At 44.3% G+C, this 18,284-nt stretch overlaps 2 protein-coding genes across 2 annotated transcripts; one reads left to right on the top strand and one right to left on the bottom strand.

The window, feature by feature from the left end:
- Positions 1-501: 501 nt before the first annotated feature.
- On the top strand, positions 502-11,344 carry stmn2b (stathmin 2b). Its single transcript, XM_030411512.1, has 5 exons — positions 502-693; positions 6,805-6,900; positions 7,019-7,191; positions 7,727-7,918; positions 9,484-11,344. Exons 1-5 carry the CDS (start codon positions 675-677, stop codon positions 9,541-9,543), a joined length of 540 nt encoding a protein of 179 aa, XP_030267372.1. The 5' UTR covers positions 502-674; the 3' UTR covers positions 9,544-11,344.
- A 3,133-nt stretch (positions 11,345-14,477) lies between these two features.
- hey1 (hes-related family bHLH transcription factor with YRPW motif 1) lies at positions 14,478-17,798 on the bottom strand. The gene is made up of 5 exons (XM_030411078.1): positions 17,470-17,798; positions 17,297-17,372; positions 17,082-17,165; positions 16,871-16,952; positions 14,478-16,516 (listed from the first exon to the last, which is right to left on the bottom strand). Exons 1-5 carry the CDS (start codon positions 17,553-17,555, stop codon positions 15,831-15,833), a joined length of 1,014 nt encoding a protein of 337 aa, XP_030266938.1. The 5' UTR covers positions 17,556-17,798; the 3' UTR covers positions 14,478-15,830.
- Between the last annotated feature and the right edge of the window lie 486 nt (positions 17,799-18,284).

The following is an 18,284-nucleotide window of genomic DNA, read 5'->3' as shown; positions in this document are numbered from 1 at the left end:
ACTACTCAACTATTAGTGAAAAGCAAAACCTATGGACGCAATATTAATATGTGTATTATTTTTATTATTTTTTAGTATCATGGTTATCGTGGATATCGTGATAGTGTGACACTCCTTTAATGGTAGGCCTATATAAATTTCTGAAAATAGTGGAAAATACCAGTTGAAGTGAAGTAAATACAGCTCATAATATTCAACCAAAAGTCCCAAAATCTCAGCTATTCATTATTCTATCATATTTGACATATAAACAGTTTACCAGCACATAGGCGTGGTGCAGGAAATAAGTATTCCATGTTTGCTTGGAAAAATCCCTTAAATCATGAATCAATAAAGGCATCAAAAGGGTTTGCTGATTAATACTGATTAACCGACGCATTGTTGCCGCTCTCCATAATGTCAGTCCAGGCAACGACCTTGTGAAACTGCGTGAATCTAACGGCGTTCGTGTCTTTTATTCTGAAGGATGCGCCTCCTCACTTCCGGCGGCGTTCTAGTTATTTCACGCCGACCTGACGCAGCTCATTACAGACCACCAGGCGCACCGGCAGCCCCCGTCTCTGCTGACTCAGTGCCTTACCAGCATTCCCTTCACCCCGAGATACAGCATCCAGCAACAGACGCACACTCCTCCGGCCAACCCGCCCCGGCACCACCACCACCACCGTTCAGAGATGGCTAAGACCGCAATCGGTGAGTTTTTAACTTAAAAAAAAAAAATAATAATCTTATTCTTTATTGTCGTCATATTTTCCTGAGACGAGAGAGGCTTCGCAGGTTTGAGAGATGCTGAGGGAGAGGCTGTGGCGACACCCATGGCACAAAAGGATGCTGAGGGGTTGATGACAGGGGAGCGGCCAAACTCCTCTGCAAGTCTTTAAATTCAGATTGAAGCGTTTTTTTCCCCCCACAATCCTCTATTTTCCCTTCAGCTATAATAAAAGTATATATAGAATAAATGAAAGATCCTAAATGGTGCGGATCAGTACGAGCCAGTTTTGGGTAGAGCTTGCCGTACCAGTGACGCATCTTTATAGCTATATATCAAAAATTAAAGCTGTGACAGAAATCAGCAATTATTATATGTCGACACGAGGAATGCGTTTTTTTTTCTCCTCTCTCGCATAAGCATTCGGTCGATGCCTTTCTGCCTGCCGCACCTGCCCCTCACCGCCTGACTCAGAGCCGTGCGGCATAATGCAGCGCAGGCGACCCCACCCAACATCTCCGGTCCCCTTCGGAGCCAAGAAGCTCGGCCCTGCTCTCTCCAGGGTGCGGAGTGCGCCTCACCTCGCCGTGACGAAACCTCCCTCATGAAAAAAAAAAAAAAAACTGGGTCATGTTAGTGTGGAAAAAGAGCCGCGGTGAAGCTATTTTGCGGGGTGACCGCTAAAAGGCGTGAATGAGAGAGAGAGAGAGAGAGAGAGAGAGAGAGAGAGAGAGAGAGAAAGGAGCATCCTTTTTCTAGAATCGCTCTGCAGTCGAGGGAGGAATTTACGACTGGCTATGAAAAACGAGCAGATCAGACTCCAATCGTATTAGGGATGTTATAGACTGTATAGACTGTGAATGTGGCCCATTATGTGTTATTATTATCATTATTACTATTATTATTATTATTATTATTATTATCAGGCCTTTGGAGCAATAAAATAAGATTGCATGTCATGGCCTTGTGTGTGTGTGTGTGTGTGTGTGTGTGTGTGTGTGTGTGTCAGCCTGAGAATCTGCATATAATGGCCTGATGTATTTTATTACATTTGATCTCTTTGTGAGGCCTGTGAACACTGGATGTGACCTGCAGGAACATTACCTAACATTTAAAGGGAAGGTGTGGGTGTCTAAATGGGTGCTGGGGGAAAAAAAAAAAAAAGTGCAGTGCGTGTGCGTGTGTGGCCGGTGGAGGGGATAGTGTGTTTGTTTTCTGCTCGACTAGACACTTGATGGATGGAGGGGCATGCAGACAGACAGCGTTGAGGGTCCCGGACGTCGGCGACTAAAACCCTGACTGGTATATTTATTCCCCTCTCCTCCTCCTCCTCCTCCTCCTCCTCTTCCTCTGGAGGACTGGCAGAATGGGATGGGCAGGGAGCAGACACATCATGCCAGTCAGCACCCAGCAGCCGGTCATTGAGTTCACGTTGGCGCCTCGTTATTTTATAGGTGGTTTTACGTGAAGACGCTGCGACCATCTCGCACACGAACCGCTCCTCTGAGCGTCCAGCCCCATCTCGATCCTTATCCCGCACACTTGTCGTATCCAATTAGGTGTGGCCGTTCAGCCAGCACCCTTAAAATCAATCCCTTTGTGCACAGGAACACAAGCAGGAAATTGTACCAAGCAGCCGAATCCAGCAGCACATCTCATCTCCATCACCTGCATCGTTAATGTCGTCATGTGCACACAGCTCCAAAGTCTCCACCGACTCATAATTCATCCTGATTTATCACCGTGTCCCGCCATCGATCAATGCAGCACACTCCCATTACTGGTTCCTATGACCGTTGCTCTTAAAGGAAGAGGTGACATCAATCCGGCGGCGATGGTATGCCGCACGCTCCTGATATGTTCATCATCCTCCGGGTGAGACAGTTCAGACATTTTAGCGCCCTAGTCTGGCAGAATTGAGATCCAGACAGCTAACTGCACTTTTTTTATATTCAGCAAACAATCGGATGATTAATCAAGTAATCGTCTGACAGGAACTTAATGAGCGACCGTGATGATGATGATCGATCATTTCATTCATTTTTCAGGCAAGGGTGCCAGAGGAATCTCTTGTTTCTTCTCCTTTTCTTGTTTTTTTTTTCTCATGACAATAAACTGTGAATCTTTGGGTTTTTTCATTGATCCTCAGACAAAACGAGACATCTGAAGGCATCACCGCTGCATTCAGGAAACTGAGACGTGCACTTTTGCAGTTATCTGACATTTTATACGCCTAAAGATTCATTGATTCTTTGAAAATTATCATGTAAGGGTGTGGTTGAGCCCATCCCTCCTTCCTCAAACGACCAGACCTACTCCTGGTCATCTGGGAGCCATATCGTTTCTTTTAATAGCCAATTTTGCTGCTGTAATACCTTCATAATTTTGCCATTATATGGCTGCAGGGTGGCTTCGCTGTAAAGGGGCCTGTACGTGCCTGAAGACAGACGCCAGGCTCATTGTGTTGCTGGGTTATAGGAGCCAAGAGGGCAGAAAACTCTCTGATACACCGGGTCACATAAATGGTCTTTCTGATCTTTATTCTTAGATTACACTGCAGTGTTTAGTCCTACTGATACTGAGCTGTTTTCATTGGTATATTCTGTGCTTGTTATGTTGATGTGGATCAAACACTTTGAAGAAGCTAATGGGGATCTGATAAAGAATGAAGAATAAATCCCCGTCGACGGTATCTTGGATGTTTTTTTTTTTTCACTTTGAGCATGAAAGACACCGAGTCTGAAAGAGGCACAGAGGAGGACTGGTGGCTGGGAGAAATGGAGGCAGAGAAGTACCAAAAAAGAGGTGTGGTGGTTTTTGCGCCAACGCAGAATTATAGCTCCTGGGAGAAAATGGGACGGAGAGGGAGAGAGGGAGAGAGGGAGGATATGCGAGCAACAGATGAAAACGGAGGGTGCCGGTGAAGAACGATGCGTGCGGGGGAGGAGGAGGTACAGTAGATATTGATGATCTGTGCTCTTTGGCTGATGGATTGAAAGAGGAAGTGCAGCATGCTGGCTGTGCTGGCTGTGCTGGCTGTGGTGGGGACGGGAGGAGCAGCAGCTCTCTGAGAGGATGCAGAGCTGACTAGCTGAAACCAGCCTGCCTGAGAGGAGTGGAGTGGGAACGCTGAAGCGGTGTCAGCTCCGTCTGAAATTATTTCGTCTCGTCTCAGATTGGCAGACTGACCCAGCGTGTCTGATGCTGGTGTTTGGACACTTCCTGCTGTGGGGTGTCACTCTGAGATCATTTGTCATGTGCCTGATCCAATGGGAATGAGCTTCTTTTTTTTTTTTTAATCACAGAAGATATATTCTCTCATTTTGGCACAATAGAGAATCTCATATATTTCCGATTAGGGATATGAAAGAAAAATCGGCGTGGCTCTGAGTTAGAGAGCTGGTTTCAATTTACAGTGAGCGCCTTATCTTCCAAGATAACAAAGACATGAAACTTCCTTTGATGCATTCATAGTCAGATAGAACTAAACAATGTAGAACAGAGCTGCAAGGATTTGTCTTTTTTTCTTTTTTGTGGAAAATGCCAAACATTTATATTTTCCCAAAACTGAATAAACAAGCTGTTCTCAGAGGAAAATAAGGTCCCAGAACAGTGTTTGTATGAGAAAGGTGGCAGGGTCCGCCAAATATAAGAGTTTGTTTATTTAGTTTGTTTAGTCATTAAAAAAAGAAATCAGTCAGTGATATCAGTGAAGATGTTTCTCTTCTGATGAATATGTCTTCCCTAAAACTACATACTGCTCCTTTAAATGTAATATGTTTGGGTTTTGGACTTTTAGTCAGACAAAAGACGACATTTGATGACATTGCCTTAGGATCTCAATTGTATAGGAGATTTTCAGGTTTTTTAATACATCTTATTGACCCACTTAATTTTTTTTTTTTATCAGAATCAGAATCTGAAGTACTTTACAGTGGCTCCTCAGAAGAAATTAAGAATAACCAGATATAAATAGAGAAGACAATCACATATAAGAGTAAGTAAAAATAGAATAAATAAAGTAATGAAATCTACAATCACTGTAAAGAAATGTGTGCAGGTGACAACAGTTAGCAATAAAACTGTTACCAGAAATAGAAATGTGTCCTGTTCTAGAAAGAAGAAAATAATCACATTAATTGACTGGAAAAAAAAAAAGAAAAGTTCAGTTGCCGCTGTAAACCAGAACTCTAGATCTACTGAACCCAGAAAAGGCCTCATCCACAACTTGGCAACCACTAACCATGAGCCTCTGCCGATGTGCTCCATGAGCACTTAACCCAAATTACCTGCTCCACTGGAGTGTTAACCGTTTGAGTCTTCAGCTGTCAAGTGGGCCTGTGTGTGGGAGAAAATGGCTGCTGGGGTCTTGACATATACACAGCACCTAATGAGCCCCTGACAACCCGACAAACCCTCCAAAAGCCCTTCCCCCCCCCCCCTTGTCAGCAGAAATGGTGCGGTCCACTAATTACGAATTAAAGTGCCATCCACCTGAGGTGGCTGCTTCCATTAGGCTGTCCTGGGGGCAGTTGATGGTGGCTGCAGGTCCCACTGGGAGCTGCCCCCGCTGCCGCTCCTTAATCCTCCCGTCTGCCTGGTTATATGAGGAAGGTGTTAAGCCCCACCCAAACATTTTCCCCATCTCTTTCTCATCGTTTTTTTGTTCTGCTTCTCTACCCAGCTCCACCTTTATCTTCATTCCCTCCCCTTTCTTTCTGTATGTCTGATTTTTGCACCCCCTTACCATGCTCCCCACCCTTTCTCGCTTCCTCCTCAGGGAAGGGGTTAACAAGGCCATCAGAGAGTAGTGAGAGCTACATCTGAGAGTTGATCACATTACCGTGGCGCCTGCCAGTCTGCAGGGCAGAAAAGCGAGACACAGAGACAACAAGGAGAAGAAGAGAGAAAGGGAGTGAGCGGGGAATATGAGCGAGGAAGAGGATTTGGATTAATCATACTGTACACCGCACCCCACCATGGAGACGCTCTTCCACAGTAAATCTCATTTCTGGCTTTGCCACTGTAGCCTGCTGCAAATCATGAATCAATGTGCCACAATTCAGCCCTGCAGGCCCCGGGCTCCGAGTGATTGATTACGCTACACTATGACAGTCGGCACGCGGATCTCGGCTATGGGGCGTTGCACCTGAACACAGCAGCCATGTGCTAAACGCAGAGTGTTTCACAACCTGCAGTGTGATGCAGATATTTTTGCCGTTCTCCCTGCAGGGACTGCTGCTGAACTCAGGGCTCACATTACAAAGCAGTAGAGGCCAAAACAAAAAAACACAGGTATAAAAAGAAATCAAGGTTAGAGAAGGTTGGTTGTTCTTTTCTTTTCTGTTTTTTCTCCGTCTGCCCTTTGAAGCACTTTGTCGCTCTCTGTCGAGAAGGTTGCCAAACGCAGACGGTATGATTTGATGCCAGAATTGCTCCAGCGCTGTTAACTTTTTGGATCATAAATGGACCCGGGGTGGAAAGTCATTTTGCTGCGTTGTACTGATAAGCTAACCCCTCGTCTGCTATCTGCAAGCCCCAGTCAAAGGAGATAAGAAACAACCCAAAGATTATCTACATATCTGTTGTTCTTCGCTTTCTAAATTACCTGAAATGCTTCAAGCCAATCTCTTGTTTTTTTTTTTTTGGCGAGCAGCTCAAAGGCAATAGGGCGTTGGTCTGGCTGGTTGATAAATAATACACCGAAATGAAATGCATAGCTAATGATGTGTGGAGACTCCTGTGGGGACGGCAGCATCTTGGCTGTTGGGGAAATTAGGCCAAGAGAGGACACGTCCCTCCTGCTCCCCTCACGGCTCTCTGACAAAACAAAGACTGCAAAACGCTGGCAAAAGGCAGAGCGGTTCAGCTCCACTGCACATCCTTTGAAGAGGGTTTCTTCTTGGAAGACTTGATGAATAATTATTCATCTAAAACATCTGGAACATTTACATGAAGGCCCTCCTGTGGAGTCAGAAATGGGTTAATGATGCCTCATGTTTTTTTGTGTGTGTTAGTAGGTTAATGATATGTTGTCTGTGTGCACGTGTGTTTTAGCAGCGCGGCGTAACACGCAGTCCTGTTTGCCTCCACAGCATACAAAGAGAAGATGAAGGAGATCTCAGTGCTCTCGCTCATCTGCTCCTGTCTGTACCCCGAGACTCGCAAAAACATCATGGGGGACTTTGAAGGTACAACTCTTTTTCTGTCTTCTTCCTCAAACATACTTAAATGAAAAGTCACACAGAGACGACAAAGGATTTTTTTCTGCCTGTTTTCTCCCCTTCTCATTAATGCACACGCACGCAGACATGGACATCAAGCCCATTAACAAGCGAGCCTCAGGCCAGGCCTTTGAGGTCATCCTGAAGCCATCCTCCCCTGTGTCTGACGCTGCCCACTGCGTCACCAACCCCCCAAAGAGGGACCTTTCCTTGGAGGACATCCAGAAGAAACTGGAGGCAGCTGAGGATCGGAGGAGAGTAAGGATGCCTCCAGTCAATATTGCACCCAGCTACCACAGAGTCTTTTTGTGACACCAAACTTAACAATGTCTGACCCAAAACAAAAAACCTAATATTACTGGTGTGCTGATTTAACTGCTTGACTTCTCTTGACATTTAAAATGATGTCTGGTTTGTCTGGTCAATAGTGCATCTCATTGACTAACGCAGCTGCAAAATTGCCGTGGAAATTCTAATCTGACATCGGTTCATTCCTGCAAGTCATTGATTCGAATGTCAATACAGTCAGCCAAGCAGCTGACAAATCCAGCAACCCACCAACAAATCAATCACTTGATCGATAACACAGTTTGACAGATGTTCTGACACCAGATGTCCAATACTGTAGGTCAGACATACATTATATCAAATTATCGCAAATGCAGGGAGAGGATGGAAAGGAAAACAAAATTCTCTAACATCCAGACGTTTACATGCTGAGTCTGATTAGTTGCTCTTCAACATATCAACGCCTCGCCACCTGACTCATCTGACTCATGCTTTTCACCTCCAGTCCCACGAGGCGCAGGTACTTCGGGCCCTGGCTGAGAAGCGGGACCACGAGCGCGACGTGCTCATGAAGGCCATGGAGGAGAACAGCAACTTCAGCCGCATGGCCGAGGAGAAGCTCCAGATGAAGATGGAGCAAAATGAGGAGAACCGGATGGCTTACCTGGCCTCCATGATGGAGCGCCTGCAGGAGAGGGTGAGGAGCACAAGTGTCTATATAGTGAAGTTATAAAGCCAAACCCCTCTCCCTGAGAAAACAGTTTGGCCAGGAGGATGGAAAAAAATTATTCAGTTAACTGTCCGATTATAATCTTCACAGTAAGTTTTGTTAATACAAGCAAGTTCTAGATACGAGTACGTTCTGGATCCTGTTTCCAAAGTTAAGGGATTACAAATCTAGTAAAACAAAATCAGAAAAACAACTTGTATACATATATATATACACTTACAAGCATACATTCATTTAAAAAAAAATCTAGCTTTTAACTGGTAAGTGTAAACTTCTGTCAGATTAATAAACCCTACAAAATCCCTTCAAAAATACAGAGGACATGATCCCAGTGTCCTAAATAAACTGGATTGCGACAACCACCTTTAAATCCACCACTAAGTTGCTATTTGTTAGTTTCAGACTCATGTTTTATTACTGTAAAGTGGGTCGCAGCATCGAAACTTTATAAAAGCTTAAGACTTCAGTAATGTATAAAACCTGCAGCCCTGCAGGATGCCTCTGAAATCTGTAGAGGCATCCTGTCAAAAGCCAACATCCATGTAAAGAGGAAGTCACTGTAGCATCACAAGCCATAACTTAACTGCTATGCTACTGACTAAAAAACGATTATGCTAACATAGCTGACGTCATTTGGCTAGTCCTTTAGTCTGATGTTTTATATAAGTAATCCAGTTTACATCAGAGTTCAATTTCACCAGTAACTCAAGGTGAAAAAACATATACACATACCTGTAGGCTAACATTAGCATTCAGCCACTTCCTAGCTAGTATTACTGTTTATTTACATCCAGTGTGTTTCACTGCCAGGTTTAAATAAACGTGACGCTGCGCATGACAGGATTATTTTACTCCTTAAGTTTCATATTTTGTAACAGTAATGTAATCAAACAGTAATGTTAGCTAGGAAGCGGTTGATTGCTAACGTTAGCTGTTGCCTAATGGAAGCTAATAGGTTATCCAATATGTTGTTTTATCTTGAAATACTTCCTGATGTCGTTTGGATTTTTACTATTCATCTTTTTTTTAAGGCTAAGCTTACATGACTTGCAAGCTAGATGAAAGTGGTACGCTATGGCGGTTGAGATAACCACCCTGACTGTGGTGTCAGAGGACACTGGCCGCCGACTTAATATGGTCTATTTAACTCAGAAGTCGGAGCTTGGAAAATGTTGTAGTACAACAAGTCGTTATACCAAGATGGGGGCCTCCAGGAAACTATGCGATAACTAGCTTTCTCATGCGGTACATCCTGCCTTCTGGTGAGGAGGGAGGGGAATTGGGATGGTAGGGCAAGGATGATTTATAATGTGACAGGAAAACTTAAAGAAAGTCAGCCAGGTGGAGACAAGAGGAAGAGAGGAACAACTGAGTGGAAAAATGGGAAGCTGAGAGGGCTTTGACAAAGACATAGACGAATTGTCACTCCACAGGCCGATAAAATAGAGAATTGTTTAAGTGAGCAAGAAAGGAAAAATGTCCGGAAAGACAAAAAAACATGACCGCTTCAATCTATTTGTGTTTTCCTCCAGGAGAGGCATGCACAGGAGGTGCGCAGGAACAAGGAGCTGAGAGAAGAAGTGACAGCGTGAGAAGCCCCAACAGGTTCTACGTCCCACCCCTCAGACCCCCAGCCACCACCCCCGACCCCGAGGAACACCCCTCTCCCCACCTCTTTCCCACATGTCCCCACCTTTCCACCCCCCTGCCATACTCCCCCATACTACTATGAAACTACCACAGCCTGAGACACCACCCCGAGACAGTGGGAGGTTCAAATGGGGTTGGGGGTGGACAAAAAAAAACAAAAGCAAAAATGATTTAAAAAAAAGAAAGATTAATGTCTCCCGCCCACTCTTCCCAAAAAAACAAAAAAAAAGAATGTTTTTGCTTCGTTTGAAATGAGAAGAAGAGAAAAAAAAAATCCAATTGACAAGCGACAGTGGGTATTGGTTTTTTGTAAATACTTCTTTTTTTGTTATATACAGTATGATACAAGCAGCAAAAGTATTGATTGCAGTGTGCCATTTTTTTCTATATAAGTTTCCTCACCTTGCATATATATGGATGTAATGATTTGTTCATTTTCATGTTTGTTCATTTCAGCCTGGGAATCGTCCCAGGCGTAGGTGTTTGTTGTGAGTTTGCCAGCTAGCTGATATTGTGCTGCGACGGGCTGCGTCCTCACAAGGCCCCGCATCCTGGCCCCCGCTCCCCTCGTCGCCCGCTTGACCCCGCAGATCTGGAAGCAAAAATTGGATCTGTGCTCGGTCGGGGTGATTTTCCATCCAGTTTTTTGTTGCCAATGTTCCAATTAGCGAGGGACGTGCGCAGGACAAGTTGGCAGAAAGGGAAGAGGGGGCAGTTTGCTTTTTCTGTGGGGACCGCAAGCCATCGCATTGCACAGCCACTCCTGTGAGGTAGATGGTGACTGTGCTGCAGGAGAACACTATAGCATTTAATAAGCCCATCCCCATCCTCCTCCCCTCTGTCTGCAACCTCTCTATCTCCACATACATACATACGTACATACTGTAGAAGCACTCGCTCAACACGCTCTCTCCACATGGGCAGGCATTTAGCCAATCATAGCACAGAGCTCGGCGGGAGCTCGCTAGATTCTGTCCATCTGGCACCGGAAAAAGCTCACGTTAACATCCCTGACCAATGGCGAGCCTCTCGCACTCTTCAGAAACAAGCTTCCGATCACATTTTACGATCACATTTTACAATAATAATACGACACGACTGAGATTAAACAGCTCCACCTGAGATCAGCCTGTGAATCTTACACCGGAGAAACGACAAATCAATCCCACCTTTGTTCCCCTTTTTCATCGAGGCTAGAGTAGTGCTCGACATCATCAGCGCCTACCGGAATCATTACACTTCACTCCACTACGAAGGCTGGCACGAGAAAGATATTGAAGCCATAACAGGTTATCGCTGCAACAATGATCCATGAACACAGTATTGCCATCTGTAAAAGGTGTATATGAGTGTATTAAAGTATCCAAATAGTTTGTAACCAGGGGTGTTGAAGCCTGAGGTTGACACACACACACACGCACACACACGCACGCACGCCAGGCCTGTAGATGTGTGTGTGAGTATGTGTGTGTGTGTGTGTGTGTGTGAGTGTGAGTATTTCAGAAAGGGCGGGTAGATAAGCGAATGTTTGTGCCATGTGATTTTGAAGTATAAACCAACACCGCTCCAGTGTGTAACAGCTGTCACGAGTACACCACAAAGAAGACAGCGACGATGATCCTACCTGCCTCTCTCTCTCTCTCTCTCTTTCTCTCCTCTGTCCATTTGTGTGTTTCCCCCTCTCCACATATATCTTTGTGAGCAAGCAGTGGTTAATAAAGATTTGGGGTTCAGTGAATGAAACCGACTTTGAGAGTGACTTCTTTCCGGGGCTTTTCCACGGGTTGTGCCAGGAAACAACCTGCTGGCCTTGTTCCGTGCTAGCAGTGACGCAGGCTGGACCGCTAGATGCACTGCTAAACGGGCTAAACAACTAACGGTAGCCACCACTCTGACGATATGCTGATTTGTTTTTTAAAATTGAATTCAACAGGTGGCCATTTTTTACCTATTGCATCTTTAATAATATATTGGATTAAACAGATAAATACTTTATCCAGAGGGTGATTGGGTAACATTACAGTTGCTCCTTATCGAATAGAAATGTCACAGCTCGGAGAAATTCTATGAAAACTATAAAGAGAAATTGAATAGATATAAAAAAGATGACAATGTTGGAAGAAAGATGTATAATTTGTGCATTAAAGTACGATATAAGACAACTATATATACAGATATAGACACACGTCAAGATATGTGCCTCACACTTCACTGTATAATAGTATTGAAATAGATAAGAACGAATCGTTTACAGTCTAAATGCCACAGGGTATATAATGCCATCACTAGAATAATTGCACGTGGTATTAGAATCAATTTAAATATTGCAAAAATGTGCTGCAGTGACAGGATTGCACCATCAGATTTTTGTACAGTTAGTCAGTAGAACAATGTGTTAAGACACCAATTATTATCTATGTTATGAGGGTTGTTTTCCTTGTGAATCAATCTCTCTATTATTTTAACAATGAATCATGTATTCATTTGGTCTGTGAAAGGCTTTAAAACATAGTTTTCAAGGGACCTAGTTCTGGTGCCAACCCACAGTGGAATTCTGCTGATGTCATCACACTGCAGAAAGTGTTGGCTGAGCCAAGCACAAAAGTCAGAAGCGCAAAGTAAGAGGTGACAGTGCAACTTTTTTCTTAATATCCAATTATGTTTTTGTTTTTAAAAGTGAGTGACGTCATGTGACTTACAACTAAATATAGTGGGATGCGCAAATGGCTGGATGTCAAAAACTACAAGGAGTTACATCAAATGCTGAGCACCACTGGGTTCTGATCCGCCTCAATTCAATTTATTTTCAATAAAACGTGCTTTTTGCATTTTTTAAACAAAAACAAGGCATTATAAATATGTGAAATCAAAGTTGTTAGTCATCTAAATTTAAAAAAGCTTCAATTGATTCATTTGATATCCTCAAGGCAGAATTTTTCACACATAAGAGCCCATAAATAGCAGGTTGCTAATATTATGAGCAAGAGCTGTGTTTCACTTAGCTTCCGATTTAGCGAACAACAGAAGAAAAACTGCTTGAAAATACTTACAACCAAAGCAACTTTAACCTGAAAGTGTTTCTATTTTCTTATAGATATCTTACACAATTAATCAAATGACACAATTGCTGTTGGTTGATTGTTTCTGTCAACTAGTGAATTAATCAACAATCCATTTCAGCGTCAGTCATTATAAGACAGATCATATTTACAGAGGGGATGACTGATGACTGAAGGAGATAAGAAATCTGATTCAACATATAACAAGTTCTTGGCCAGAAGGAATATAAGTAAGTGTGTTTATTCACGTACTGCACTTGTATACAATATCAGCTACTTGAATAATACTCAAAACCTCCACTAGACAACTTGTAAACAGGAAATGTTACACTATCCACTACATTTATGCAACAACTGAATTTAACACACATCATGTTTTTATTTTTTTATCCAAGCAAAACAATTTAGTCTCTGGAGAGCTTCAACTCCAAAGCAGTGCATGCTGGGAATACTGTTGTAGTGCTGATTATATAATGTGACAAGCTTGAGTCAACTCTCAGCGGTGCGTTCGCTCATTTGTCATCGTTCAAAGCCCCAAGATTTCAAGTCAGGGGAATTCATGTTTACAACTTCTGGGTGCTGAAATTACCCACAATGCGACATAGCCACTGAGTGACATCATCGGAGGGAATTTACCTGATTACATGCAGCTTCCTCTGGAGCCACAAAAGGCTTTAACTTTAACTAGTTAGTTTCTCACAGACGCAGTAGTAACTCCCTAAGACCTGTAAACACACTTTAATATGCTGGTGGAGTTATCCTTAAAGTACAGTACTTGAGTAAATCTACTTAGTTACATTCAATTACTGATTAATATACTCCTTGCTTATGGGTGAAAGCATCAATAATGGTATTGTAATAATACAATGTGCCACTGTCAAAGGTTTAAAGGTGTCGCTCTATGTTATTTAAATATAAGCACTTTTAATTGTAACTAATTATTGTTATATTGTGAATGTTAAGTGAAATTGTCTCAGCTCTGCTCTCACTGTCTCTGGTCCCATCATCCATGTTCCTGTTCCGGGGTCTCAGTTGTTGAAGTACCATTTATGACCAGCTGGGGGAGACAAAAGACAAGCTGTCCCCACCATAACTCTCACTGACCTTGTGGTTTTGGCTGCAGTCAGGCTGACATCATTACCTGGCCTTGCATCATCCTCAGCAATGAAAGGGAAAAGGTAAAGAATGGGGATGACGAGTCATAGGAAAGGGAAAAAGGGGGAGGGTGGACATCTGAGAGAAAAAAACAAAAAGAAAATAATTGTTGGCGAGCAGGTAAACTTTTTGGACCAGCAGAGGAGGGACGGCGTGCAGAGCCGAGAACAGAAGGTGCAGCTGGTGCGAGCTGAAGCGATGGCAAGGGGACAAAAAACTGTTCCCTGCACACTTCCTTTCTCACAGCTTTTACTCCCTCTCTCCTGCTTTCTCTCTCCTTTGATCCCCCTGTTGCGCTCCTTTCTTCCCCCCTTATTCTATCCATCCCTCCTTCCTCTCCTTCTTCATCCTCTTCCAACCTTCCCTCCCTTCCCTCCCCTCCTCCTTCCCCTCCTCCTCTAGTTCCCACGCAGCGCATGGGGCCAGCCGGGCTGCTATTGTCCAGGATATCCCCTCCTTGTTAATGGTTTCCTGTGCACACACAGAGGGCTGCTGAGAGAAACAAGCAGCCTCATCTGATACCAGGCGTCGCCACGTACTGCGGCGGCACACACACACACAGGCATCAATAAGCAAACACACACACACACGCACTATCGCAAACACTCTTGAGCAAACACATGCAAATGCACACATAAAAAGGACGCTGATAAAGCCACAGGTGATTTATCTGAACTCATTTATTACAGGGAAGTTGTCATCACCACCAGCAACAACTCTGGAAAGCAGAGAAATCTGATTTGTCCGTGCTCGCATGTGCTTTTCTTTTTCTTTTTTTCTTGTTTTTTTTTTTTTTTTACAACCATAAAAATATACAAACTCACAGTGAGGTTTAACAAGGAGAGAAGGTGTTGGTCTTTCTAAATGAGAAAAACTGAACTGAACTAAATAAAAAAAAAGCACAATTAACTGAGTAATAGCAACTTTGAGCAGGAGACAAGAAAAATAACTTGCCGGCAAGGTGATGAAAACCAATCACCCGAAGCATCGGCTAGCATGCGGAAAAAGCTGGTAAACATGTGTGAATTCTCGACCTTTAAAGGGGCACTGCGTAGTTTAGGAGACAGAATTCAAACTCTGAATTTTCATACTGTCAATATCAAATAGGTAAAAACACAACAAAAATATCTATCTATTCCATAAGTGAATAAACAAGCTGCTCTCAGAAAAAAAAAGTATGGTCCGCAGAACACTGTTTGAAGCTGGAAAGGTGGCAGGGTCCGCCACATATAGACAATGTAAACAGTTTGAAACTGTGCTGTCCTTTAAGGTCAGTTTGTTTATTCAGTTTATTCAGTTGGGAAAACGAAGAGAGTTTGTATAGGTGTAAAAAAAAAAAATAAAAAAAAATCAGAGCAGCCAATCAAGAGCTTTTTCTCTTCCTTCCTCAAAAACTACACAGTGGACCTTTAAGGACAAGATTTACTGGAACGTAACATGAGGATGGGGAGCTTTAAACAATGGCTTGTGGGTAAATCACGGCCTGAGTTTATTTCAACCGAGCTGGTAGCTAACTTCTGTTCCCAGTATTTAGTCAAACAAACACCTGGTTTCGGTTATTCCACCCCATAAAATGCTGTAAAAAAAGGGGGTGACTCTCGACTCTCCGCCACCCCCGCCCTCCCCGTATGTAACCAGGACACCAACACCCGGCGGAAAACAAAAGGAGGGAGGGGGGGGGGACAGTTTCGCCCAGGAACTTTGACGGGCGGCGACTGCTTGACCATCTGGAAAAGCCATTCCTGATAGGCTGAGAACAGTGGGTGAGACTTCTAAAGGGGTGGGCAGGAACAAGAGATCAATCACTATAAATCACTCGTGTTGCTTTTTAGTCACGGTCTCCCCTCCTCGCTGCTTTTTTTTTTTTCCTCCTTCTATACAAAACACATTAGCAAGAAAAAAAAAAAAAAAATCCTACAGCTATTAGGTGGATCCTCTGTCAACATCATAGAAAAAATAGCACTTTCTTAAAGAGTCTTGTCCTTGAGAGTCCGGCTCAAAGTGAGTCACTTCAGTCAGAACGCTCCTATCTCCATCCCCCAGGGTCTGTAGGGTTTGCCCACGCTGGACGTCGGAGCTGACGGGCTGATGGCGGTGGCGGGGGAGATGAGGGGGAAGGCGGTGAAGGGGAAGGGGAACGCCGAGAGGGAGGAGAGGAGGGGAGGTGAGAGCTTGGACGCCGATGAGGAGACCAAGGCGGGGTGGACGGTGGTAGGAGCGGCGGTGGAAGGAGGAACCCGGATTGGGCCTTGATCCGAGTGAGGGGTGGCGCTGCCGCTCCGCCTGCCCGGGACGTGAGACTCGGATGAGGATGATGAAGAAGAGGAGGAGGAAGGGGTGGTCGAAGTGGATGTGGACGACAGAGGAGTTTGTGGGCTGCTGGTGGCGCTGCGGGGTAATGGTGCCAAAGGCTGATGCTGGTGCTGGTGCTGGTGCTGGTGCTGCTGGTGCTGCAGGAGGAGAGGGTGGGTGAGGTGGGCAGGAGGGGACCCGAACGCAGAGCCCCAGGCCAGGTGGCTCAGGCCAGAGTGAGCCTCTCTCTGACTGGCGTAGTTGTTGAGGTGGGAGACCAGGCGGAGACGCAGGGGGTCCGTGCTGTCCAGGCCCTCGATGATGCTCAGGTAGCGGGCCGTCTCAGCCAGACACTCCCTGAAACCCAAACCGCGGTAGTCCATCGCCAGGGCATGGGCGTCAAAATAGCCTGAGGGGACGGGAGGAGGAAGGAGGCAAGATCAGTTAAAACTGTCAACCACAGAACAAGTTTCTCCAGAAGTGAAGGAGTGTGTCCGACATGAATCAATATGCCCCCGGCTTTGGGGCTAATCACTCAAAACAACACGCGTATAAATGGGGGGAAAAAAAACCCTGACAGACCAGTTTTGAGTCGTTTTTATCAACTTTTTCTTCCTTTTTTCTTGAGCTTTATTTTTTATTTTTTTGCATTCAACTTCCACTTTTCCCTCTCAGGCACACACATTCAGTATGATTCTTGAGTCAAAACATTTTTTTTCCTGTAAAAATAAATAAATAGATAAATAAATAAAAAAGTACACACCTTTGCCTCCAGCAGCATGAAGCATCTTCAGGTGGTCAACGGTCATCTGCAAAATCTCTGCCTTCTCCAGTTTGGCTGAGCCCTTCAGAGAGACCAAAGTCAGCCAATTTAATAACGTGAAAAAATGACATAAATGAACAAAATGCTTCCATATTTCTGGACTTTATACTCTGCATCAGTGATATTAAACTTCTGGTTGCCTGTTGCTCACCTGTTTCTCAAAGGCGCTAGGGACCAGCCTGCGCAGCTCGCTCAGGCTGTTGTTGATCCTGTCACGGCGCCTTTTCTCGATGATCTGTGCAGAGACACGACATGTGTTATTTGGCTGTTTTTTTGTTTGTTTTTTTTTGTTTTTTTTTTTCAAGAAAGTCATGCACAAGGTCTCCAACTGCACAGAGAAAATGATCTTTAAAAACAACTACTTACTCCTCGACGCCTCTTCCTCGCCTGCACCTGAGTGGACGTGGTGGGCGACATGGACCCGAGAGGAGAGCTCATGTTCCTTTAAAAAAAATGAAACGAGAAGATTCGTAAATATTTTTGTCCCGCTGGGCTTCCCGTTATTTTTGATTAACTTTATAAAAGGAGTAATAACTTACCCATTCTCGTCCGCGCTCTCCTTCTCCACCTCTATAGTCTCGTCCAGCTCGCTGTCCGAGGAGCTAAAGTCGTGATTCCTCTTCATTTTTCAGTCCTCGACAATAAAGTCCTTCAGTGTCTCTGCGTGTTGTGTCTGTGTCTGACGTGCGTCTGCCCAGGTTTGCCCGGAGCGCCTCCGTTTGAAGCGCTCGGCTTTCCCACGGTGTCATTTCAACTGTGGTGCCGGCCAACAGGGGCGGGGCTCCGGCCGGAGCGGCCAATCGCAGAGCGGCGGTGGGTTTGAGTGACAGCGCAGTTGGTCCAAGAGCGTCCGAGTGCGCGTCGACAACTTAGAGAGGAGGGAAGAAAGTGAAGACATCTCACTCGGTGGGTTTTCCTGGAAGCTGTCAGAGAGATCTGACCCTTGGTATCATATCATGGGACTTGTCTAACAGCAAACACAATAAAACTTACAATAGAACAAGATCTTAGGTGTGAATTAACATATCGATCGTTCTGAAACAGTTTGTAGCCTACAAAACTTTTACCGTTTGTCTTAACAATCTCAGCTGTCGACATAATAAACGGTATTCCTTAGCAGTTTTTTCATTAAAGTCTATGTAAACATTGAGGTATGTTTGTCTTAATCCATCGTAGTTTTCGAATTTTAGATTCAAAGTTGTTTTTCGACATTAGTTTGGCAACTCTCCCCACAAAGGAAATATCCTGAAACTAATAGAGCTCCTGAATTAATCGTTTTGTCAACTCACTTCCAAGATCAGCAACAAACTTTCATTTGTTATTTTTTTAGTAATACCTGAAAATGTACACCCTC

This window comes from Sparus aurata, chromosome 3, assembly GCF_900880675.1.
Source record: "Sparus aurata chromosome 3, fSpaAur1.1, whole genome shotgun sequence".
NCBI lineage: Eukaryota > Metazoa > Chordata > Actinopteri > Spariformes > Sparidae > Sparus > Sparus aurata.
This window is presented reverse-complemented; position numbering and strand designations above follow the sequence as displayed.

Coding starts and splice junctions, on each gene's coding strand:
- stmn2b (XM_030411512.1), top strand. Junction 6,901..7,018: donor CATCATGGGGGACTTTGAAG/GTACAACTCTTT, acceptor ACACGCACGCAG/ACATGGACATCAAGCCCATT. Junction 7,919..9,483: donor TGGAGCGCCTGCAGGAGAGG/GTGAGGAGCACA, acceptor GTTTTCCTCCAG/GAGAGGCATGCACAGGAGGT.
- hey1 (XM_030411078.1), bottom strand. CDS start 17,555: ATGAAGAGGAATCACGACTTTAGCTCCTCGGACAGCGAGCTGGACGAG. Junction 17,166..17,296: donor CGAGGAAGAGGCGTCGAGGA/GTAAGTAGTTGT, acceptor GTCTCTGCACAG/ATCATCGAGAAAAGGCGCCG. Junction 16,517..16,870: donor TCATGCTGCTGGAGGCAAAG/GTGTGTACTTTT, acceptor CCGTCCCCTCAG/GCTATTTTGACGCCCATGCC.